Consider the following 25,979-nt stretch of genomic DNA (forward strand, 5'->3'; position numbering starts at 1 on the left):
ATTATTTCGTGGCCACCATAGAAGTAGAATGCATAGAATCGCTATCAGCCTCCAAAAATGTTGCTACAAAAACTCTGCGCGGCAGAGTTTGTTCATTGTTTGCTAAATCTCTCTCTTGTCTCTCTTCTGAATTTCCGTCTCTCTCTTCGATGGCTCGCTTTTAGACGATACTTTTGTTAACAATGACCATTCTATGCATTCTACTTCTATGGTGGCCATTGACTATTGAAGTTAAAGATTGATACATTTTTAATGGTTCTGTGTCCGATGAACACACACAAAATTGATACTGTAATATAGTATGAAGATAATGTAAGCCCATCAGAATATGTAAAATGTACGCATAGACAAAACAATCAGCGTCAACGTAAATTAACCAGTGCCACCAGTAAATAGAGTTAAAAGATGATAAATATGCTACCCACTCTGTAAAAATGTATGTAGTATATCTCGAAATATTAGTATTGTTGAATTTGGCCATAGATGTCTATGTTAATTACGGTGACAATATTTTTTTTGGAGAAAATAAAGGATATGTAAATAAACATTATGAAATTTAAAAAAATTCTGATAAGATTTATTAAAAAATATAAGCATATAAAATACGAATAAACACTTTGCTTGCGGTCGAAATCGCAACTGACCCTTACCGTGCAACGGGCACAAATCAGAGAAATTATCAAAAAGCCTCTTCAAATAATCGAAAATTTCAAAAAAATTATGAAATCTATATCTTTATGATATAAATGATTGCAAAATTTTAAATATTACACTTTATCTCTTTAAAATATTTGCTATAAGCAATCACTTTAAAAGATTTATTGTATAAAAAGGCCGGTTACCCTAGTCAAAAAATTATCATATTTAAAATTTGAAATCATGTATAGCCTAAAGATGATGGAAATTTTTTTTCTCACTTCAAAAATTGTTTGTATAAGAAAGGCTGGTTATCCTAGTCAAAATTTTATTCTGTTTCAAATTGTGCAATAATTTATAGAATAAAGACGGTGGGAATATTTTAAGATATTTTTCTCACTTCAAACATGTTGTATAAAAAAGGTTAGTTGCCTACCCCAGTCCACGGAAATCACAGTCGGAGAGCATGGGTAAAAAACGGAGATAACAGTCTCCCGCTGTCAAGCAACAAAACGCTAAAGATTGTAATCTCCGTTTCCCGCATACAATTTGTTAATGAAAAAAAAATATTGATACAGAAAACCAATCCTTATATGTAAACGTTTGTAAATCCTTATATGTTTAGTGAAAAATTGGAGAAATAGGCTCATTACGCTACGGAAAAATATGTTTTTGACGTTTAAAATTCGCTAGATTGTCAATTATAAGTATTTGACCGCATTGAAAAACATCCGACTATTGATTCCAATACTCACTTTTGGCATAGCAATACTAGAGATTTTAAGTTAAAGATTCATATTTTATAAACACAAAGAAACCAACAAAAATCATTGTCATATTCGAATTCAGTGCGTCAAACTTAGTAAATATTGACAGGTCCCCGCCTCGGAAATTTGAATTGTAATTGTACATGTTTATGAATTGTATCTTTAAATATATCGGTACATACCGCTACGTCTTCCGCACCATCCTTTTAGTTGGCAGCAATGCCAAATATTAGGTTGGCATCAGGGTTCCGACTGACCCCCCACTCCCCAGACATTTCTCTTCAGACCGTCAACGGATGTCGTCGAGATCGCTTCTCCCTGTCTCAGCTGCATCACGAGTGTTGAGCCGAGGATCGACGTGTGGTCGAGCCCAGTAGTAGCTGTACAGTTCCTGGAGCCAGAAATCGTCTACGTAGAGGAAGGACCTCGTGACCTGGTCTCCAGATTTTCTCCCGGCTCGTACGACGACGACTTGCATAGAACCAGGAGAACCCCTACGACACATTCCAGGTCAGTTCACGGTTTCCCTTCACTTGGATCCACAAAGCTCTCTTGGTGAACCGTAAAAAATTGCAAATATTAACGAGTGAAAAACAAACAAAACGTGGAGTGACGGCTATTTTGTATCTTTTATCAAATACACACAGACTCACACTGAACAGCTAGTGACCTGGATCTGGACTTTTGCCCTAATATTTTTAGTGATAGTTTATATTACAAAATAAAGGACAACAGGGCAATATTAGAAAATAAATCTTTAAACCAGCAGAATAAACTAGTGGTTAGCATATAATGCTTTGAACAGAGTGGTCACGGGTTCAAATCCCACTGGTTTCTGCCAGCCAGACCTTGGATATGTGACTCCAGGTCGATCGTTTCCTATCAGAGTTTGCCAATTTATCTGATTTTCATTGAAACGGTTCCGACAAAATGGCATCGTTACCCATTTCTCGCTAATCTCGAGTTTTCAGCAATCTCGAATTTCGCTGAATTGTATAAAATGCTGCAAATTTACACATCTGACCATTAATGTATCTTTGAATGTTAATTGATATGTATTTACTGAATTGTTTGAAATGCTGCAAATTTACAAATTTGACCGTAGATGTCTCTGCGGGTATTAATTAAGGTGACCATTCGTACTGATTTTACCAAGACAGTACTGGTTTTTGGTAAGTCATGAGATGAAACCGGTACACTTTTGTATGTAATAGAATTTTTTTCTAGTTGGATAAAGATATAATGTATTTGGCAAAAATAATGTCTCCTACAAAAATATTGAAAAATTAGTCAAATATTGTTTCCATTTATCAGGAAAAAATGCACCAGCCGAAGGATTTTTTACTTTGATCAATATATAGTCCACTGATAAAAAGAAATTGAAGGTTGAAACCTTAAAATATTTGCTAATCACTTAATGTATAATTTTAACCAGTCTTGTATAGAATTTTATAAGAGCTTTCAAGAAAATGAATTAATTTTGTTCATAAATGTCCATGAGTCTTTAATCTTCGTTTTAAATAATTGAAGTATTTAATAATATGTTCTTGGAACAAATGTCCTGGTTTTGAATTTGGAAAAAATTGTCACCTTAGTGTTAATTGATATGTATTTACTTTGTGTAATACTTGTATCAAATGTACATTGTTACCTGGTAGGTCTTCCTGGTATAGATTAAGAATAAATAAATAAATACTAAATGTAAAGAACAGAGCAGCGAAATAAAGGACGTATGATAATAAATAATAATGCATCAATGTTTGTAATTGGCCAGATCAAAGAATAAACAATCGAAAGAATAAGTCCAAATAGTAATAAAAAAAAATGATTTGATTGGTAATAGTAATATTTTCTTTTTTTGTAGGTTGGAGAAACATTTGAAATATCAAACAGTCAAGTATCGGCGATATGGAGTGTCGACTTTGCCTCTCTTTTACAACAGTGGAGTCTTCCATCTCCATTTTTGACAATCCTCATTCTTTGGATGAACAAATCTGGAGTGGCTGTCAGATACGTGTAAGTTCACAACTCACAAGACAAATTTACCTATTGTGATAGTTGTTATTCGGTAAAGTAATACATATGTCTGATTTCTTCTACAGGTGGATAAGAATGATTCGTTGCCAGATATAATATGTCTGTCATGCGACGGTAACTTGAAATCACTCGGCAGCTTCAAAAAGTCATGCGCTCTCAATGATGAAATGCGAAAACCGAAGTTGACGACTGAATTTCCACCTATAATAAAAACAGAAGAGGTTATATTGGACGATTTGGTTTGGGAGAATGAGCCTCTTGACGATTCGTCCTCAAGCACTCAAAAGCAACCGTTTAAATATGATCTTAACTCGGAGATTTTTAATACAAGATCCAAGCGGGCAGCACATACGACTGTCCGAGCAGCACGTAGGACTGTCCATAACGAATTAAAGTCATGCAAGTGTGAGGAATGTAGAAATTCAAAGCCATCCTTGACAAAATATCGGCATACGTACGAGTCATTCCCATACAAATTAAACTCGGCGAAACATACAGAGTTCAAGCGCCCTTCAATCGAAGTAGTGAAGCTTTTTGATTTGATTCCTTAATATTTGAGAAATATGAGCTTAGTTTCGATTACATATGTACATTATGTAATTGAGATTTTGACAAATACTTACCTATGCATATAATTGCTGTATGTAATCATTTTAATACTTCAACTGTGCCTGATCATCATTCAATTGAGTATTATTAAAGCTGAATGAGTGTGGCTGAAGATTTTTTTCCAGCCCAGCTTCTGGATCGAATGGACAGTCTAGTTATAGCGGTGTAGGAATCTAGCACAACTTGTGCTATTACGAATCAAAACCAGTGATCTCATCATCGATTCCGTACAAACATGCATAACTCAAGGGCAACGTCCCCTTCGACCATTCCAGAAGAAAGAGTTCATCGCTCGATCGTAAAACGAACGAAACCCAACAGTGATGTCATTAAGCAACTGTAACACATGTCTGAAAAGACATTTACGCGTGGCGCTGACCCCATAGCTATAAACCACACGTGTACCTAACACACGTGCCTCGAAAACAGGTCAAAACGTGTCCCCAAGACACGTGTCCTGGAAACGAAGACAAAGCATCTGCACACGGCACGCTTTAAGCCAGAACGTATATAAAGCGACGCACCAGCTCCCAACACCAGAGTGAACCTCTGGAGTTCAACCAGCTCACTTCTACCGAAGCCCAACCTCTTCGTACATACAATAACCATTGTAACAATTGAACAAAAATAAACGATCCTCTTACAAACTTCACAACATGTGTTTTGTTAGGCCGGGATACGGTCAACATACCTTCCCTGCCTTACAGCGGTATAGACAGTTGACATTTGAAACATGCTCATTGTTTTTAATTAAGTTTAAATAAGTGTTCAATAAAAAAAATATTCGGATGTGACCAACCCATGACTTTATTTATGTATTTGAGGAATATAAGGTCACAGAACAAAATTCGATGTTGAACCGTACAGACACATTCACACATACCGGCAGCAATATAAAATACTAATATCTATGACAGCATTTTCGATACAAATGTATGGAAACTTGCATAAGACAAAAGTTCTACTTCCTGTTGTCAGATTATGTGCAAATTTTTGTTATTACTTAAAATTACACTATCAGTATTATACACATTAAATATCTATTATTACTAAGTACATAGATAAAGTAAAAATATTAGTTTATGTATTCACAAATATGTATGTAATTATGTTTTGTATTTTTCAATAAACGATTTAAAAAAATAAAATCAAAAATTAACGATTAAACCCAAACCAGTTCATAATCATTTCGAAGCAATTGAATATTGCAGTTAAAGATTGATACAATTTTTATTTATTCATTTACATATTTTACAAAATATATATGAGGAAGGCTTAGGAGGCAGCATAAAAATACATGCAAAACATTGCAGCATTTTTATTACATAAATCGCTGAATTTCGAGATGCTGAAAAACTGAAAAGACATCTATGGATTTAAAATAGTGGCGACAATGGTAGGACGGTTTTTTTTTCAATTTGATGAAAGAATCGTTTCAACAATGAAATCAGATAAATTGGCAAACTCTAATAGGAAACGATCGACTTGAAGTCACAAATATCCAAGCCTGACCAGCAGCAGTAAAGATTAGCACGGGGTTGAACCCGGTAACCTCTTGGTGCTTGACATTTATTTATTTATTTATATATAGTTTTGGACCATTGTGTCATTACAGGAAGAACCTAATGCGTAGAGACACGTATTTTGGGCATTTTGCTATTAATGCTAAAATTTGGAATAGATGCTAAATTCGTAAAATATGCGAATATATGCTAAAATAACAAACAAAAGTGAAATTTGCATAAAATTAATAGACAATTTAGAAGCGTCTTCCTATCCCTTTGCCCATTTATTATGTGAAGAAATTGAGGGGATAAAACAGAGCTTGCAGTTTACCATAGACGGTGTTTTTCCTGTCGAAGCCAAAGAACTGCTTTTGTCTACTACTGTAAACAAAAGAAGACAGTTGGAGCTGTGTATCTAAGAGGCTGCTCAAAAAAGCGTCTTAAAACTAGACTTGCACTCAAGACTAAATGAGACAAATCTATTCCTCCAAACATTGAGTAAACTATTGAATCCATCTGTGGCAGGTACAAAATCTAATATTAATGTTAAAGAAACAGTTTTATTTTTTAGAAACCTGCCATTGTTTAATGTATTAACAGAGGCTCAATGTTTGGAAGGATATCAGCACTTTTTTAGACAATTAATAGATAGTATAAAAAGTGAATTCACGCCGGATATACATATTGCTATTATTGATGGCAACAAAAAATAAATACGAAGAGTTTGGTTGTGCAGCTCTAAAATCTATTTGGTGTCCCGTCAATAGTGTGGATGCTGAAAGGTATTTTAGTAAATACAATATAATTCTTACCGATCGTCGTACGAATCTCAAAAAAGAATCTGTAGAAATATGCTCCATGTTGAGTTTTAATACATTTTAATTGGTATTATATTTTTATATTCATATTTTTTGTCTTTGTATTTTTAATATTCATGTTTTTTCATTGTAATTTTAATTCCCAAAACATTTTTGAATTTTTCTATTATATTTTAATTGTTGTGTTATCTTTAAATTGTATATATGTATGTATATAAATTTTATTAAAATTCATCGAAATGTTTCATTATTTAAAATTAAACTCTTCATAAAAATAGATGCTAAAATTGCAAAAACATTTTTAATGCCCTAAAACGCTAAAATGCAAAATGAAAATGCTAAAATTGACAAAAATAGATGCCCAAAATACGGGTCTCTACTAATGCGCCACAATGAAAATAAATGCAACCATTCCAAATAAAAACGCCATTTAATACACAACAATTTAATAGACATATACATATATATATATAAACATATCTGGAAAATTCAATGCACAATTTAACATTTATTTTTAAATACATCAATTTAGTTACAATATTACAATAATTAAGATTTTTCTTTTTTTAAAAAAGATAATAAATATGTTATTTAGTTTGTCAGTATAATGTAGCATGGACGTGTTGAGGGGTTTCCGTTTATTGTCGTTGATCCGTCTGCCGGCCAGTTCCGAATGAAGCACGGAACCAAACCGCCGAATATTTATACACAGTGTATAATCTTAGCACAGAGAGGTGATTGGTCGATGGGTCGAGAGACCTTATTGGCTGTTGTATACGGCTTGTTCATACAGCAAGGCCTTTTTGGCCCGATAAGGCGATTAGTGATGATAATATACGAGTAAATGATTTTAAACAAGCATCAAAATTTATCTCCGAGAGACATAAGTTCATTCATGCCTCCAAAATATTGATTTTTCATTAATTAAATACTTATCACACTCACTTTTTGCGATTTTTTACCCCAGTATGAGATCTCTTATGTCTCACAAGATGAGAATTTTGAGTATAAGATTTCGAACAAAGGTTACATTTGTACGGTTTCAAACCGGCATGAGATTGTATGTGTGCAATAAGATTGGATTTTTCAGAAAATGACTTCAAGCAAATATCACAATGAAATGGCTTTTCTCCGGTATGACACCTTTCATGTCTCAGAAGGCTAGATTTTCCATCAAATGATTTCAAACAAATACCACACTTGTGCGGATCGTCCGCCGTATGAGATTTTATATGTATGACGAGCTTAGATTTGACAAAAAATGATTTAGAACAAATATCGCATTTGTACGGCTTTTTGCCAGTGTGATATTTTTGGTGTCCCTCGAGGTTAGATTTTTTTACGAATAATTTTGAACAGATCTTACATTTGTACGACTTTTTCTCACTGTGAGATCGTTCATGCCTCACAAGCTTAGACTTTGTAGGGAATAACTTTAAGCAAATGTCACACGAGTAAGGCTTTTCCCCGGTGTGGCTTCTAGTATGTATCACAAGTTTGTATTTTGTAGCAAATGACTTTTCACAAGTGCCACACTTGTATGGTTTTTCACCGGTATGAGTTCTTACATGTACTACAAGCCAAGACTTTGCAGAAAAAGATTTTAAGCATATGTGGCATTCGTGTTGTTTAATCCCAGCGTGAACTCTTAAATGCTTGACAAGGTTACAGTTTGTATAAAATGACTCCAAGCAAATTTCACATTTGAATGGTTTTACTCCGGTGTGGGATCTTTCGTGTATTACAACGTATTGTCTTGTAGTAAATGATTTTAGACATATGTTGCATTTGTACGGCTTCTCTCCAGTATGTGACCTCATATGTTTTCGAAGGTTGCATTTAAGAGTAATCAACTTTGAACAAATATCGCACTGAAATGGTGCACTAATTTTTTGGCGCACGTCTAATTTAGATTTCTTCTTGAAATCAATTTTACGGCTCGATCCAGAAACGGTGGAACGTTTTTTAGCTGGAGTTTTCGGTAGTGTCGGCTCAATATCAATGTGATGTAATTTTCCTCCACTCGTCTGTAAAATAAAGCGAGTGTTATAATGATTTAAAAAAAGTGGTTCGACTAGTTAATTCATATTTTCAATTGAATAGACATTTTGCTCGGAATCGCTCCGTTGTAAGGCGCTTGATTCCCGTTCACTTAGCCTGTCATCATCCTTTGGCGACGGCTTTATATCCAAGTCATCCTCGCATATGAAATCATCTAGTAAAGTTTCTTTGGGATTGAATTCTAAACACTCCTTTAATCTCAGTTTTGACGTTACGTCACTTTGAAAACATATGTTTCGAAACCCGTTGAGCTTTTCTAGATTACTGTTGCACGAAAAACAAATGGTATCTGGGAAGCTGTCATCTTCCTTGGCCTGTAAATGGGAAATGAGGCTTCATTGTGTGATAATAGAAAATAACTGAGTGAAGCTGATACAAAAGCCTGTAAATAGTAATTGAAACCACAACTGACCTGCAACTGACAGCAGGTCTGAATGTCTTTAGCTATTGAATGAATATCACCATAGATGTACATAGAAAGCTCTGGTGGAGCAAAACGAAGGCAAAGTCTGCACTCCATCGCGCAAAACTAATGAGAAATGACAAGACCATAATCTTCCATTCTCCTGAAGAATTTTGTGAGATTTGGTCCAAATTACACAGTTTACAGCTATATATGTTTACATAAACAATATTTTGTATTGCGTTCTTTAGAAATGGGAAACACTACAGTTAAAAAATTAGAACTATTAGAGAACTAAACTTATAGGTCTCTAAAAGGAGGTGGTGGGCTAAATAATACCAGGTTGACAATATACGAGTAAACCCAGACGAGTCATTTGGATGTTGCTCGTAAGGTGGCAAATTCTAAGTAAAGGTCTGTTCATACTTAACAGCACTGCACGGCTTCAGCACTGCACGACTCCGTTTAAAATATGTCATTTTATTACATTTCTATTCATATCTACCTACACGTCGCGGTCACGTCACGTTTACAGCAATTTGGCCGAGTGCAAGGCAAATCGGCTTACTTATACATTAGAAGCCATGACGATACGGCGCAATATTGCTTACGTCGTATTGTCGAGTACTTGCAATATGAATGCATACACGTGCATTCGTAGCTACGCGTCAGAATACAAGTCAGCAAAAATGTTTCGACGTTTATCGAACGAAAAATTATGTATAATCGCGCTGTTGTTGGAAGAAGAAGCTCAAGAAGGCAATAAAAAAGCACGGAGGCGTTTTGATGTGCGTCCCATGTTAAAAAATAGAAAAACCGAAGGAGAGTTTTGGAAACTGTATAAGGAGATTATGGATGATGGACAAATTTTTTTTGAATATTTCCGTAAAAAATTTAAATTTTTTTTTAATATTTGCGTCAAAATCATGTCGAAAGATTGAACAGCTGTCAAATGTCACTATCGATAATTGGTCCAAAACAGCAAAGCGGCAGACTCATGGCAGGCACGTAATTCGCGTGTATATTTCCACGATGGCCAAAAAAACGGATACGATACGTTGACGGATGTTGCTGTAAAGTATGAACAGGAAATGTCGGGTACTGCTGTAAGCCTGCCGTGGCGTAAACGTGACGGTTGGTATGAATATACCCATACAAAATGTACCAAAGAATACTTTTCGTACGGCCGGATACCTGCTGAAGTCGGTACGTGCTGACTAGGTATGAACAGACCTTAACGAGTAACATCCGAGTGGCCAAATTAGCGCACTTGATATGAGCGCACTCATGTTGTGTCAACCCAGTATAAATTTTGGAACGTCTGATATAAACGATGTGTACTATATACTTAGAGAACTGAACATCTATTTCCTATATCCTTTTTTATTATTGTGGCGGCTCGCTAATATGACATGGTCGAGTTCGGTCACCTTCCTGCGAGTTGGGACCAACTTGCCCGTGTTCAGAGTCGCTACGACACTCCGTCTCTGGCTTCCATAATAAAAGCACGTGCATCAACATGCCAGTCGTCTCATTCGTTCATCCCCTATATGATCATTCAATTGATTATGATTGCTTGAATCATATAATGTAACGACCTATCACCTCGTCCACTCTTTCAGTCTTTCGCTCAGATTTTTGGCAATTAAGTGTTGGTAATGAATGATACAGTGAATACAGCTTATACTTATACACCAGATTAAATAATGAAATAAGAGTAAACGGTTTTTCATAATTTTACTATTTTCTCTTCTTTCTTTCTGTTTCCTGTTTCCACCCCCCCCCTCTCCCATTATTCCAGCGCTCCCCAAATGCGTCCAAGCCTGGTTTGGTTCGGTTATTATTGGTCACAAAGCGCTCGGCCAAAAGTCACTAAAATTTCTATAACGGAACATCTGGCAGCCGAAAAGTCGATCATACTGTAGGCATATAGTACAACTCATGCTATATTATCTCATCATCGATCCTGCATAAACAACACGTGTCTTTCAAGTTATAAACGCATGGCACACGCTCAAACGAAACACGCCCAGGCGCTGAACCCATAAAACCACGAACAAAAACCACGGCACGCTGACCCCGAGCACGCGCCTCGAATATAGGTCAAACACGTGTGTCCGGGGAACAAAGGAAGAACACACTTCCCCCATAAACAGCACGTGTAGCACGCTCGCCTCGTAAATAGGTCATCGCTTGCACCGAGTACTCGTGCCCGAAGAACAAAGGAAAATGCACACGACACACTTCAAGCCAGAAGGTATATAAAGCAACGCAGCAACTCCAGCCAGCAGAGTGAGCCTCTAGAGTTCAACTACATCACATCTCTGAAGAAACCTCTTCGTACATACAATAACCATTGTACCAATTGAACAAAAATAAACGATCCTCTTTTAAACTACGCAACATGTGTTTCGTTAGGCCGGGATACGGTCAACGGTAATTGGACTATTCGTCACATTGGGGTGGTCACAAAGACAATTTTTGCCATGAAAATCGCGAATACGCAATATTTGGCACTCGAGTTCTCGTTACTATGATAGTTATCGTTAGTATTATGGACTTTTCGGCTACCAGATGTTCCGTTATAGAGATTTTAGTGACTTTGAGACGAGTAATTTGTGACCAGTAATCACCAAACCACGGTCAACATACCTTCCCTGCCTTACAATACTAATGATAACTATCATACTAACGAGAACTCGAGTGCCAAATATTCCGTATTCACGATTTCATGGCAAAAATTGTCTTTTGGGCGATCGTGATGTGACTAATAATCCAATTGCCTATCAATTTTATAGAAAGGACATGTGTTTACAAGCTTTTTGGCCCTCTTGGTTTGAACACTAACGGTTTTTCAATTTCTACTTATAACTTTTCTTCGAAACCTCACTGGACCCCCATCTGGCTATTTTGGTTAGCGTTTAGATCTTGGTCACTTGAACCAAAAAAATATACCAACGTCCATTGATGGTAAAACAATATATTGTTATCAGTTAAATTAAAAAAAAATATAGCAAAAAGATAACATCAAAGATGCAAAAAATTGAAGTAATATCACGGGACTCTTATTATTCTTATTTTTTATTTTAAAAATTCAATTGCCTTAGGACTGTTATATGGCTAATAACTGTAATGTTTAATCCATTTTTTGAATTTGGTGCAAAGTCAGGTTTCTGTTTCCACTATAAACGTCAGAATGACAGTTATCGGTTGGGCTTTGCCTTTGCTCTGTGTCAAGTGATTATATTATAAAATCAACGTGATTATACAAATAAAAATATATACAACCAATCTTCTTGGTTAAATAAATACATTTCATTCCAATGTACGTAATTTAATTTTTATATTAAAATAAAATTGATCTTAAAAAATCACTGCATACTACTTCCACTGTCATACATAAACATTTGTTTTATGTAGTACGTATATTTACATTAGTTTTCTTTTTAGATTAAACAATAATATCATTGTGCATATATGTAGTTTAAATTAATATTTGCATTCACTTTCAGACTCCAATTTATGCGATTGTCAGATCAGTAATTTTGCTATTTCAAAAACATGTCCGAACGAGAACATGCACCGTTGAGTGCAGCCTGCGTGAGAGCCTTAACTGACAAGCTCTACGACAAAAATAAAGCGGCCGCCGTAGAAATCGAAAAGTATGAATCATAAATATGTACTAACGTGACTCTTCCTTGATAAAAATAAACACTAACAACCTTTCAGAATGGTACGTGATTTCCGCGCAGCGAATAACACCAACCAAATAAAACGTCTGCTGCGAGTTTTGGGTCAAGATTTTGCCACGGCGCAGAACCCACACATCAGGAAAGGAAGCTCGTTAGGATTAGCCGCAGTAGCTGTTGCTTTGGGACCTGTAGGATATCCCTATGATCCCTTTTTATATCTTGTTGTTTTATTTATTTATTTTAATCATGACTTTTTCAGGATTGTTCTCTGTACTTGGGCGATTTGATGCCTCCGATATTAGCATGTTTTTCAGACCCGGAAATACGAGTTCGATATTTTGCCTGCGAAGCTCTTTATAACGTGTCTAAAGTTATGCGAGGTGCAATACTCGTACATTTCACCGATATCTTCAATGCTCTCAGCAAATGCGCTACAGATCCTGATCAGAATTTAAAAACAGCTTCCGAACTTTTGGACCGTCTTCTTAAGGTAATTTGAAGACCGTACAAATACAAATTTTATTATTATATCATAGATATAGAATACATAGATATGCCTTTACATACAAATTTCGTTGGAGATTTTGTCGCCATTAACTGGGGGGTGCGGGGGGTTTAACTAGCGGGGAAGTGGTGAAATAAAAGGACGGACGCAGCGGTCAACAACCAGTTTATGTACATATGTATATTGCACTGAAGTTTTATTTTATTTATAACTTTATTTTATTGGACACTCCGCGTAACATTAAACCAAACTAATAAAGCCATATTAAGAAAAAAATATTTAGCTATACACAGTATATTAAACTACAAATGTATGTTACTTTAATAAAACCATCATTAACTATTACAATATTTAAACATTAGTAACTTCCACAAGGATCAACTTTAAAGCTGACACTTTAATATTTAGTTCATTGTTTGTAGTTTAAAACTTAATGTCGATTTCTGAATTTCCTTCAGTGCCAACAAGATATACGTGTGCATTTAGAGACATCTGTGGCAGAAGTTGTCGACCGCTGTTCAATCACTGCATACAACTAGAGGTAGGATAGTCACAGTGCTATCAATTGTTCCATTGTTGTAAATCCTTTGTAAAAACGGTTCGGTAAACCTTTAACAATGCATTTACAACCTTTGAACAATACACGGCCCCCTCAGGCTCCGGTGACTACATACAACACTACATACATCGCGCTGATATTTCATTATATGTTAAAATACTACTATAATTGAAGACATTATATATTAATTCTTACTTATGATATGTGATGCCATCCGCCTTTTTATGTTTTCTTGAGTAATTGTAACACAATTTCACTGAATACTTTGGCATTTTCGAAAAACGTCAATCGACCTTCCGACTTAGAAGCTAACTAGCTTCTAAGTCTAACTTCTTTTGGGTTTGCATGCAACAAAAGGGTGATCGGCTTAGAGCGTCAGGGCGTATCTATGTATTCTATATCTATGTATTATATACATACATTGTCTTTAACATATGTATGATGTTCATTTCAGGATATTGTTACTGAGAGTGCCTCTTTCGATCTGTGTGCATTCGTTCCGCTGCTTCGTGAAAGAATCTATTCGCGGAACAGTTTTGCACGTCAATTTATCATTTCGTGGGTGTCCGTATTGGATTCCGTGCCCGATATTGATCTCATAATATTTCTACCGGAAATTTTAGACGGTCTCTTCAAAATAATGGACGATCCAATGCCGGAAATCAAAAAAATGTATTGTTATTTAATTTTATCGCACATACATCCATCGAATTGGCATTCATTTTCATTAATTCTTGATTAATTAATCAGGTGTGGTGCTCAGCTCGGACTTTTTCTTCAAAGTATAAAGACTAATCCATCCAGAGTGGATTTTCCCAGTATGATTAATATTTTAATTGTACATGCACAAGCTACTGATGAAGTTTTGCAGGTTTGAATTCTGTCAACACTGTTAATGTATTGTTTTAGGATTTTCTTTTGATGAAATATTATATAGTTTACAGCGATTACTTGGATTAAGGAATTCGTTCAACTGTCAGGGACACAAATGCTGCCTCACATATCTGGAATATTAACGGCAGTTTTACCCTGTTTGTCATACAATGATGAATCTAGGAAAAGTATCTTTTTCAAATGAATAATTTAAAACCATGCATATGCTTATCAATTTTAATATTAAATATCTCTCATATAATATTTAACAAACAGACTAGTGGGAGTTGGCAGCTTTTGATAAAACATGTATTATATTACAGTTTAGGTTTTATCGCTTTTTTTATTATAGCTATGTATGTACGTAGTAACAATATATGAAGTTTTGTGATCATGCGAAAATTTGAGCTCGAGATTTTGACTGATTCGAACTCCGAATCGATCACTGATCACGTTTTCATGATCTAGAAAAAAAATGTGTGTGTGTGTCAGTGTATTTTGGGGATTTTTTGAACACCATTCGTCCTACCGAACTGAAACTTAGTATCGGTTACTGAAATTTTTATCGATTTGACGTAGTTGACCAGAAATGGTACTTCTACTTATAGGTGTCCTCTTTTTTTAAGTTGTTGGATTTAATTATCTCCCAAACCGATAACCGAATCAGATTGAAATTTTTTTTACATTTATTAGAAATGAGAAATTTTATATCCGAATATTTTTTCCTAAACCGGAAGTAGTTCTTTACTCTAGAAAATCGAGGTTTTTTATGTTTTTCTCAGAGACCTTTTGGTTTATTGAAGTGAAATTTCATATCTAGAAGTTTAAGCTTAATACCAAGTTATGTATAAAATTTGGTAAGCATCCGTCAACCGGAAGTGGCAGTTTACTCTTGTTCGATTTTTCTTCCACCATTTTTTTCGACCCCTTAAACATGTGTCCTCTTTACGAGAAAATTCAAGTATAATCCTTGTATCAATGTGATGAAAATAAAAATAAAAGCACTAAATTTATGTAATAAACCGGAAGTGGGATTTTTTCCTCTTAGAAAGGTCAAAAATGTTGTGACCACGATTTCTTCTACACTCCTGAGCGTATCAAGCTGAAAATTTATATTTGTATTTTTTTGTACTAACTTAGAGTTGATAAGGTTTTGGTCAGAATTCGTAAACTGGAAGTAGTAATTTTTTTTTACAACAATATTTCATTATTTTATTTTGAAGTTTTAAATTATTTTAAATTTCTTGATATTTAATGTGTATAATATTTATATTGATTTTAAGTAATAAGAAATATTTGAACAAAATCTGACAACCGGAAGTAGAACTTTTGTCTTGTGTAAGTTTCCCTACATTTGCGCTCAATTTCTATCGAAAATGTATGTGTATGTATGTTTAATTATCGAATTTTGTTTTGTGACCTTCTTATTTTCCTTAAATACATTGATAAAGTCATAGGTTGGCCATTCAATTTTATACAATTTTATCCTTAATATTATAGTCACAGATATTAAAGAAACTGCATTAACGGTTAACTATAGTCTGATGAAATTGATCTCATTAGAGCCGAACGACCCAAAGTCAGATTCTACAAACAAAACGTTGGAAAACATTAAGACAGTCCTCGATACAAGTAAAGCAAACAAAAGTTCTGCTCTCTACGACCAACTGGCGCTATCAGCCATCGTTGAAGTCTTAAATCAACTCCTCCACCATAATTCTGTTCAGACTAAAGTCGCCGTACTTAGGTGGATATTGCACCTATATAATAAAGTTCCAACAAAGGTATGAATCTCATGAAATTTTTAAACACTTCAAACTATGTACTTTCACGTAATAGTTTTCGCTTTGTAGATGTCAACACATACGGAAGAAATATTCGACGCACTATTGGGATGTTTGTCTGATCCATCTGACGATGTCGTACGTCAAAGTTTAGCCGTTCTTCCAGAGATATGCTCCACGCCGAGCACAACTAACACTCAAGGCAATATCATTTTAATATAATTTTCATCTCAGTGTTTGAAAAAGCTTATATAGTAAAATTGTAAATACTTTACAGATATACCTGATGTATTCAACAGTCCGTATTATAGAAAGTTTTTACTTAGCCTTCTGACGCTATTCAGCTGTGATATGAAACTGTTAGACGATCGAGGAGCGTTTATTATAAGGTATAACATACATACGTTACGATTTTGTATCGATCATAAATATAGAATACCATAGATACGCCCTGACGCTCTAAGCCGATCAACCTGTTGGACTATGCACACACAAAAAAAAGTACAGATCATGCACATTCTCTCTCAGTAGCTAGTTAGCTTCTAAGTAGAAAGGTCGATTGACATTTTTCGAAAATGCCAATGTTTTCAGTGAAATTGTGTTATAATTACTCAAGAAAACATAAAAAGGCGGATGGCATCACATATCATAAGTAGGAATTAATATATAATGTCTTCAATTATAGTAGTATTTTAACATATAATGAAATATCGGCGCGATGTATGTAGTGTTGTACGCAGTGATTGAACAACCTCTGCCATAGATGTCTCTAAATGCACACGTATATCTTGTTGGCACTGAAGGAAATTCAGAAATCGACATTAAGTTTAAAACTACAAATATTAAAGTGTCAGCTTTAAAATTGATCCTTGTGGAAGTTACTAATGTTTAAATATTGTAATAGTTAATGATGGTTTTACATTTGTAGTTTAATATACTGTGTATAGCTAAATATTTTTTTCTTAATATGGCTTTATTAGTTTGGTTTACTGTCACGCGGAGTGTCCAATAAAATAAAGTTATAAATAAAATAAAACTTCAGCGCATGTACATATACATAAACTGGTTGCTGACCACTGCCGACCGTTGCGTCCTTCATTTTTTTCACCACTTCCCCGCTAGTTAAACCCCCCGCACCCCTCAGTTAGTGGCGACAAGATCTCCAACGAAATTTGTATGTAATGGCATATCTATGTATTCTATATCTATGATATAACAATAAAATTTCTACATCTATGGTATCGATGTTATTCTACATCTATGGTATCGATGAAATAAACTGTCGGATTGTAATTCCGCTTGCACTTTTTTTAGGCAGTTGTGTGTGTTATTAAATGCCGAAGACATCTATAGAACAATGTCTGAGATATTGTTAGAGGAGAAAAATCTCAAATTTGCAGCGACAATGGTGGAAACGTTAAATATGATACTTTTGACGTCCGCCGAGTTATTAGAAATGAGGAATCGCCTCAAAGAATCCACCAGTGAGGTTGTATCAATATTATTATGATGTAGTGATTGTGATTGTTTACATTTTAACATCGATGGTAACCGATCTTTTCAGGAAACTGCCAAGCTGTTCGTTTGTTTGTACCGATGCTGGTGTCATAATCCGGTAGCTTTGCTTGCTCTGTGTCTTTTGACCCATAATTACATCCATTGTAATCAATTGATAGAATTGTTGTATCCTTTTTAATTAAAAAAACATGCATATAATTTTTAATATATTTAATATATTCCTTAACGTTTTGTATTGAAGCGGTACGTTGGAAATAACAATAGAATTTTTAACAGATATTGATAAGCTTGTACAGTTGATTGAGTCACCTATTTTCGCCTGTAAGTACATACGTATAAATATTCATCATTTTATAATTGTATCGATAAGCTATTGATCATTACGAATTTTAAATCAATAGATTTACGATTGGAGTTGTTGACCGGGACTGAAGCTAAAGCTTTGCGAAATGCATTGTACGGATTGCTGATGCTTTTGCCGCAGACTGAAGCCTTTCATATTTTACGGAAACGTTTACAGAGCATTCCTCAGCAGCTGGAGCCGTTTGTATTCAAGTGTGTATTATGTATTACGAAACATTTAATATAAAGGCTATTTGTTTCATACTAATAGTAAATGAGCGATATTGTTTTAGGCATTCGACGTCACGCAATCTGCCAAATATGTATGTGAAAAATTTCGACGAGTTGTTAAAACACTTCCTCGACATACAAGAGAAACACCGTTTCTATAAATTGAATTCGAGGACAAAAAATATGATTCTATCCGAGCAAGACTACTCGTGATGTTTGTCGCACGATTTTATGTAACATTTATGTATGTATGTATGTATTTTGAATTTTTATAATCTGTGATTAGTATTATTGATTGAATAAAGCCATATAAACAAATGTGTTTTTTTTTTAAATGAAATAAAAACAGTATTTTTTGAAAGTATAATTTAATTATGTAATCAATTTTATTGCACTGGGAAATCATGGAAATAAAAATATAGCAATGAATGCATGAGATAAAACAAATGATCGATTATTTTAATACTAGGAATACAATTATAAAAGCCTAACAAATAAGGATATGATTGCAACGTGTTGCAATTTATTGGCCTTATTTTCAATTTTTAAATGCATGATAATGGAATGTTTACAACTACAAAAACACAAACATGACTATTTCATAAACTATACCGAATCTATAACTCAAAAAGCGTAGATTATTATGCTGTAAAAATTCATATTTACGTCCGACAGTAAAAATACTGGACCATAAATACACGAAACCATAAAAAAACGGTTTGTATAAAAATATGTATGTATTCTAAATATTATGCTATAAACTTTTTTTTATTTATTATTCAACATATAATAATGTTTTCTATACATTCGTTCCTCCCCATTTTCTAAATATTAAAACTTAATTAAAGAACCAACCCGATATTTTTCTAATGCACAATTTTCAAAGGCATAATTATCAACGTAGCAAAGATATATTTATGTATATCTATGGTACATATTATAGCAGTTGTAAAATATAAATTACATGAAGGAAAATTAACATAGAGAAATTTTATATTGAAAACAAAAATGTATATGGAAAGTGTGTGCAGTCAAAAGATAAAAGTTGGCCTCAAAAAAGTCAATAAGTTGGCCTTAAAAGTAAGTACAAGTAGATGAAATTGCATTATAAGTTTTTCGACAATAAAATAATCAATAAACTGTTAACCCTTTGCCCACGGCAATAAATATAGCGAACAAGCCCTGTACGCGGCACCTTATTCGCGAATTTGGCAATCGAGTTTTCGACCTTAAATACAGATTTTAATATTTACTCAAATAACCAGATATGTTAATTAACACATAAGGTATTATTTTAAACAATAAAATACATAATATATCTCGTAGTTTAGGCTTAATTGTCAAATAATCACTCTTCATACAATTGAGACGTATCGTCGCCATTGTTCAACAGACGTGACGTCACAAACGAGGTTTCAGTGTGGTTCCACAAAACCATTAGTTTTGACTGGTATATATTCATTTTAAGCAAATTGAATAGATGGCATTCAACTCTCAGTAATATATTCAACCAATTTTGAACCTTAAAACAGTTGAAATAGGCGCATATAAGGCTCAAAATCCCGTGCAAAGTTCAGAAATTCTATGGAAGACAGCTGCGCTACAGACTTGTCGCGCAAAGCTTCCATAGAAGACGGCCGCGGGCAAACGGTTAATATTCATATCAAATGAACAACTAGGCATAATTATGTCAACACAAAATCAAATAAAAAGAAGGAGCACATAATTCAAAATTATTTTAACATAACCAACGAGCATTTAGTCAGGTACTGTTTGTCTCTTCGTAAAAACTAGAAACATCTTTGATAGTTTTAATAACATCCATATTTTGACTCAATATCGATGAAATATCTTTTTGCAACTCGAACACGTCCTTCAGTTCGCTATTCAGCGCCAAAGTCTCTTCATACTGCTGTTTGGATTTGGCTACATTTGTCTTTTCATTTTTGGCAATGTTACTTCTTTCTGTCTCTGTGTGTATGAGAATCTCTCTCTTCATATTTCCCACCTGTAAACAATCATTTAAAATAATACAAAAATTCAATATAGTAAAATATATATGTATACGGCCATTTTTTTTAATATAATAACCTGTTTTACACTAGTATCCAAATTATCTTTCGTTGACAAAACGCCTTCTTTCATTCTAGCACCTAAAGCCCTTAATTTGAGATCGGCAGAAGTCAAGTCTTTGTCTAAGATTTGAGATTGCAAATAAACCGTTTGAGCAGCTTTGTACCTATGAAATTGCATACATATATATATTATATCCATATTATTTCTTACATTTTAACTTAACATAACAGAAAGTCTGAAACGGCAGTCTGTAATAAAATATTTAGGAGTAACGTTTGATAAAAGAATGAGATGGGCACCTCACATTGAGGGAGCGAAATGCAAGGCGATGCGGGGTATATCCTCAATATATCCAATATTTAATCGCCAAAATTATATCGCGCGCTCACATTACCATTATTAACCTATATTTCACCTGTATGGAATAACGCCTCGAATACTAACCTTTCCAAGCTCCAAGTAATACAAAATAAATCCCTTATATAATACACCCATATATATAATACTAACTTGAAAAAACTGCATGCCATATATAATATTCCGTTTGTTACAGACATTACTAATAAACCAACCAGTAAATTCTATGACAGAATCACTAATAACCATACTAACACACTTGTGAAGAGTCTCGGTGATTACAACAAAATGTCTATACCCTTTAGGTATAGAAAACTTGAGATTTGCGAGCAAATGGATAAGGTTGCCAATTTGTTGGAACCGTTTCAATGAAAATCAGATAAATTGGCAAACTCTGACAGGAAATGATCGACCTGGAGTCACAAATCCAAGATCTGGTCAACAGAAACTAGTGGGATTTGAACCCGTGACCGCTTTGTTCAAAGCATTATATGCTAACTATTCTAGTCTACACTATTACGTCTATTCTAGCACTAGTCTATTCTGCTGGTTTGAATTTAATTTAAATTTACATAAAGTACATATGTAAAAATTTGGCCATAGGTGTCGCCTTGAGGTAGCCCATATTGGTAAATGTAAATTTTTAAATAAAATAAAATAAAAGTGTACCAATCTTCTAAGACTTCAGCCATAGCGCTTGCACAAGGTAAACATTCCTTATCGAGCAAAGCTTTAGCGGCTCGCCCTGCTTCAGTAACTTTCACTCTCTCCAAAGCATGAAACTGCTCATCGTTGTATGTCAACGATCTAGCTGCACGATCTCTTACAAGATGTTGCCACGAATCTCTCAACCTTTAACACGGATACAATTGTTAAAAATACTATTACATTAAATACTAAAATCAATCGTTCGCATTGATAAATACTTGTCGACGAGTGTTTTCGCTCGTTGAGGCAATCTATGAGTGTGAGGACATTTGATATCGGCTGAAGCCTGTTTCCATTTAATCAACAGATCATTTCCGATGACGTGCCGAGCGTGTAGCTGACTTACCGCTGAGCATCCAGATGAAGTTTCGTCACTCAAAACTTGCATGTCTTGAGCCCATTTGCCGACAGCCGGTATCGAGACGTTTTCTTCAGCTCCGTATACAGTCAACTAAAATTCATTTAGTAGTAAATACACGTCACACTGATTCAAGTATTCCGTCATTTTCTAGGCTATACAATTGAAATAATTTGAATTATTAACCGATTTAATCTGCTGAGTGGCAAGAGCTACTATGTCTAGAGCCCGGGCTGTATCAGCTAACCGAGCAGCCAATATGGACAAGGCTGAAGCTCTTGCAGCCAAACCCGTCAACGATCGCTTCAAAGCCCCAACCCATCGTTGAACACATTCGCCAGTTAAATAACAACCCCTCGATAGCAACTCCACTCTTCTCTTTATAACATGTCCGACACTACACGCTACCTGAAATAATATCACAATTAACATATCAATATTGAAGAACATTTCATGTGATATAAATTACCTTTGCTTGACTAGCATCGTGTTCAACCGAGACGACATTAGGAAACACTGGAAATTTAGGGATATCCAATTCAGGACCGAGACTTATCGAGAATGATGTTGCAGTGTTATTATTTTTATAGATTAGTATGAGTGGATCGTCTTCGGTAGTCAGCGGATAATTTTTTCCTGAAATTTGGAAACAATGAGCAATCATACGTTTTCAATTGGAAGTTTGTGCGTGTAATATGGAATATGTACCTTGAGTTAATTCATCTATGACTGATTGTAATAATTGATCTCTGTATAAAATAAGTTGATTGTGTGGTGGTATTTCAGTCTGTTCTCGAATTTGGTATTGCAAAGATTTCAAATTTTCGTCCATTTTTAAAAACACCTGTATAAATTTAAGATGGAATTAATTAAATTGATATTTATTAGATCTATAGCAGTTATATGTAATTGGGTATTATAATTACCTTAATAGAACTAGTTTTATTTACATAAAATATATGAATAGGTACTGTATTAAGTCTATCTTGTACTTCCGAAAAAAATTTCTCAAAGCTCCATATCTTCTTAGGGTCAACCTCTAGCAATCCAGCTAACAGTGGAGTTATGATCTTTTTCAAGCCGGCAGTCAATTGACAGTGGTTTGGCAATTCCCTACCCCATTCAATGAGTCCATTTTCCGTAGTCTGCGTTCCGGAAATAACTCCGGAAGCCTTTCCAGTCGTTATAAGGAACATCGTCTCTTTATTTTTACGACCACCGTATGGTCTGAACGGCAAATTACCAGTTGCGACATGATACAGTGTAACCCCTATTGACCACAGGTCGACGGTGGCTCCAAAACTTTTCCCGACAGGTCTTCTAAGGACTGCTCGCTCGTACATATCAGGATGCAAATATTCTTCAGTACCGTAAAGTGAAAGGAATTCTTGGTCCTCTTTCAATTCTCTCGCAGCACCGAAATCAGTCAACTTATAAACGGTGGTTCCGTCGTCGTTTATAAATTTCATTATATTTCCTGGCTTGAGATCTCTGTGAACTAAATTGTTGTCCCTCAAGTGCTTCATACCCGCCGACAAGTGTTCGACGACTAATAGGAATTCCTTTTCGGGTAAGCCGTATGTATTTTCAGGATCGTCCAATATATTGAAAAGACTTCCTCCGGTGCACAATTCCATGACGATAACTTTGCCACGCCCTTCCTGTTCGTCTTCGATGGCGAGAAGCTTCACAATGTTTTCATGATTTACTTTTTTGAGTACTTCGAATTCACGCAGTTGAACGTCCGGCGGTCGCATGTGACTCAGCTGGTTGAAGGTTTTGACAGCGACCGGTTCGCCGTCGTTTTTGTTGACTCCTTGAAAGACAGCCCCAGTGGCTCCTTTACCAAGGACGCTCGTCGTACACCACACATAATTAGCAGAACCACGCAAAAAAGACATGGCTAATTATATTTAATTGATCGCCTGTTTATTTACCTACAACGCGCACAGCGCCATATTTACTAGCGATCTCTCTAATCTGACAGCTGTCAAAAAATCCACTAGAGATTTTGGTCCAAAGGATCATTTTTACAAATATATATCGTAACCATTTTCACGACCATGACGTCTTTAGGCGCTAACACTGCATGTGTTTAAATAGGGTGATAGGGCGAATGGATACGTATAATTTATAGCTCTCTTACCATTGTAGGAATCTCGTCACCGCAATCGAAACATCTATTGCGACGGAGAATACATTTCTCACGCTCAACCATTGACGTCATCTCGAGTCGAGAAACTTCCACCCCAACAAATCAATCAGAACGACGCGAAGTCGAAGAACACCTGCATCCATTATAATGCAGCTGTACAAACAACAACTATATTGTAACCCATTGAACAAACATCCAGACTCACTGGAACAGAGGGCGATGAAAACTAAATCGAGTGGAACGACGCCACATATTCGAGAATATTCCACCCTAACAACGAACCACATTCCTCGCATATCTTGCACACGAACCGGATACAGCGGACTACTATATAAACCCGCACAGCGGGCTCAACATCAGTCAACAGCAAGCAGCAGACCATGCTATACCAACAACCAGTCAGCTAGAAGCAGCCGACCAGCAACAGAGCCAGACTCACTCATCCTGCAACAACAACATGGAAGAACCGATCCAGCCGCTTCGAGAACTTCCAGAACTCAGCCGATTCCTGCCGCTTCGAGAACTTCCAGAACATACCCGCTTCAACAACATATTTATAGACTTGTATACCCAACACTAAATAATAAAAATAAATTATTCAAACAAACACAAGTGTTTCGTTAGGCTGGGATACGGTCAACACCTCCTACCCCGCCTACACCATATTTATTAATTATATCGTGTATGATTTTCGGTTCATTAATTGTATATTTTTATTATTAAAAATTATATTTATTATAAAGGTTTTATTTCAGTTAAAATTAGTCAGTTGTGTAATCGGGTTTCTAGAAATTTTACAAAGGTTAATCGGCCCCTCTCACCATCAAAATTATTAATGAAGTTGTACAGACTCCAGGGATGTTCAACTCGAGAGCACCCCCGAAGTCGGTTTTCTGAGATAGCTAGTGGTAAGCTTGGGCGGGACTGGTTTCCTCACGGTGCCTTCCTTCGTCGTCGGTGGTCTGGTCTCTGCTGATGTCGGCTGCTCTGCTATGTCCCTTTCTCCTTCGTAATGTGCGTGGGATGCGTGATGTGGAAAAAGGGAGGAAATTGTATAATAATAAAAACAGGTTGTAATTCTGTTTGTATGGTGACTGTATTTTATATATGTATAAATACAGAGAATAAGCAGGGGGGGGGGGGGGAGTCCGTCGTGAAATTAGCGCGCACGTGTTCGAGAGGTTATGATAACCTCACTCCTCACGTGACTACGTGATCTGACTTCGACGAAGAAAGACCAGGATTTCCTCACTTCTCACCGGACGTATACTGAAGCTGTACTTCCAGTATCGTCTGCCGATCCAGGCTGAGCTGATCGGGACTCGGTGGTGGGAACAAACTCGGTAGCGAACAGAGATGTTCACTCGACCGAAGCGGAAAACGAATAGGAGGCGGGGACGCGCGCTCGGCGCCGATCTCCCTCCAAAACGGCTCCTTTGGTCGTAACGCCACGAAAGCTGACCATGAAGACTTGGTCGGAACAGAAGTATTTGAATCGTCGTCGAAAATAAATAGGGGTATTAGCAAGACAGGTGGTATCTATTTACTCGGTCACCATGTCATTTAATTAGCATTCAGCATACAAGTAAAATGCATAGAATCGCTCTCAGCGCGCGCCAGAGTTTGTTCATTGTTTGCTAAACTTCGTCTCTCTCTCTTTTCTGACTTTCCATCTCTCTCTTCGATGACTCGCTTTTAGACGATACTTTTGATAACAATGACCATTCTATGCATTCTACTTCTATGGCATTCAGTCATTGCATTATTATATTGTAAGCAAGCTGACCATATTTTCCAGAACTCAAAACGGGACAAAAAAATGTGTTGCACGTCCAAAAATTTTTCCCTAGAATAACTATTAATATAATCAAGAGATTATAATTTTTTTCAGAATGGACAATTCTTGTATAATTGATTTTTGGCTTTGATTTTTTTTTCTGGCTGCAAACTACAAATTTTCCAAATAGATATCTTCGGTTTCTTTT

At 35.5% G+C, this 25,979-nt stretch overlaps 4 protein-coding genes across 9 annotated transcripts; 2 read left to right on the plus strand and 2 right to left on the minus strand.

Moving 5' to 3' along the window:
* The first annotated feature begins 894 nt into the window (after positions 1 to 894).
* On the plus strand, positions 895 to 5,185 carry LOC143915941 (uncharacterized). The gene is made up of 5 exons (XM_077436761.1): positions 895 to 927; positions 998 to 1,048; positions 1,675 to 1,913; positions 3,268 to 3,419; positions 3,506 to 5,185. The coding sequence occupies exons 1-4, from the start codon at positions 895 to 897 to the stop codon at positions 3,368 to 3,370; spliced, it is 426 nt and encodes a 141-aa protein (XP_077292887.1). The 3' UTR covers positions 3,371 to 3,419; positions 3,506 to 5,185.
* Positions 5,186 to 6,785: 1,600 nt separating this feature from the next.
* On the minus strand, positions 6,786 to 9,176 carry LOC143915112 (uncharacterized). The gene is made up of 3 exons (XM_077435545.1): positions 8,846 to 9,176; positions 8,478 to 8,747; positions 6,786 to 8,399 (listed from the first exon to the last, which is right to left on the minus strand). Exons 1-3 carry the CDS (start codon positions 8,951 to 8,953, stop codon positions 7,314 to 7,316), a joined length of 1,464 nt encoding a protein of 487 aa, XP_077291671.1. The 5' UTR covers positions 8,954 to 9,176; the 3' UTR covers positions 6,786 to 7,313.
* A 2,651-nt stretch (positions 9,177 to 11,827) lies between these two features.
* On the plus strand, positions 11,828 to 18,655 carry LOC143916169 (protein VAC14 homolog). 6 transcript variants are annotated; one of them, XM_077437114.1, is made up of 15 exons: positions 11,828 to 12,255; positions 12,349 to 12,498; positions 12,566 to 12,716; positions 12,788 to 13,018; positions 14,047 to 14,264; positions 14,343 to 14,463; positions 14,530 to 14,653; positions 15,966 to 16,249; positions 16,319 to 16,451; positions 16,527 to 16,638; positions 17,564 to 17,738; positions 17,814 to 17,932; positions 18,009 to 18,088; positions 18,169 to 18,322; positions 18,403 to 18,655. In XM_077437114.1, exons 2-15 carry the CDS (start codon positions 12,398 to 12,400, stop codon positions 18,551 to 18,553), a joined length of 2,154 nt encoding a protein of 717 aa, XP_077293240.1. In that variant the 5' UTR covers positions 11,828 to 12,255; positions 12,349 to 12,397; the 3' UTR covers positions 18,554 to 18,655. The 6 variants fall into 6 exon arrangements, with proteins under 6 accessions (XP_077293240.1, XP_077293243.1, XP_077293244.1 ...); XM_077437117.1 differs by having other exon boundaries at positions 11,847 to 12,255; positions 15,972 to 16,249; XM_077437118.1 differs by having other exon boundaries at positions 12,004 to 12,161; positions 15,972 to 16,249.
* A 41-nt stretch (positions 18,656 to 18,696) lies between these two features.
* Positions 18,697 to 24,021, minus strand: IKKepsilon (I-kappaB kinase epsilon). Its single transcript, XM_077436964.1, has 8 exons — positions 22,766 to 24,021; positions 22,548 to 22,683; positions 22,309 to 22,475; positions 22,026 to 22,247; positions 21,700 to 21,932; positions 21,443 to 21,625; positions 20,432 to 20,579; positions 18,697 to 20,348 (listed from the first exon to the last, which is right to left on the minus strand). The coding sequence occupies exons 1-8, from the start codon at positions 23,738 to 23,740 to the stop codon at positions 20,103 to 20,105; spliced, it is 2,310 nt and encodes a 769-aa protein (XP_077293090.1). The 5' UTR covers positions 23,741 to 24,021; the 3' UTR covers positions 18,697 to 20,102.
* Positions 24,022 to 25,979: the final 1,958 nt, after the last annotated feature.

The sequence above is a fragment of the Arctopsyche grandis genome, chromosome 8, assembly GCF_051622035.1.
Source record: "Arctopsyche grandis isolate Sample6627 chromosome 8, ASM5162203v2, whole genome shotgun sequence".
NCBI lineage: Eukaryota > Metazoa > Arthropoda > Insecta > Trichoptera > Hydropsychidae > Arctopsyche > Arctopsyche grandis.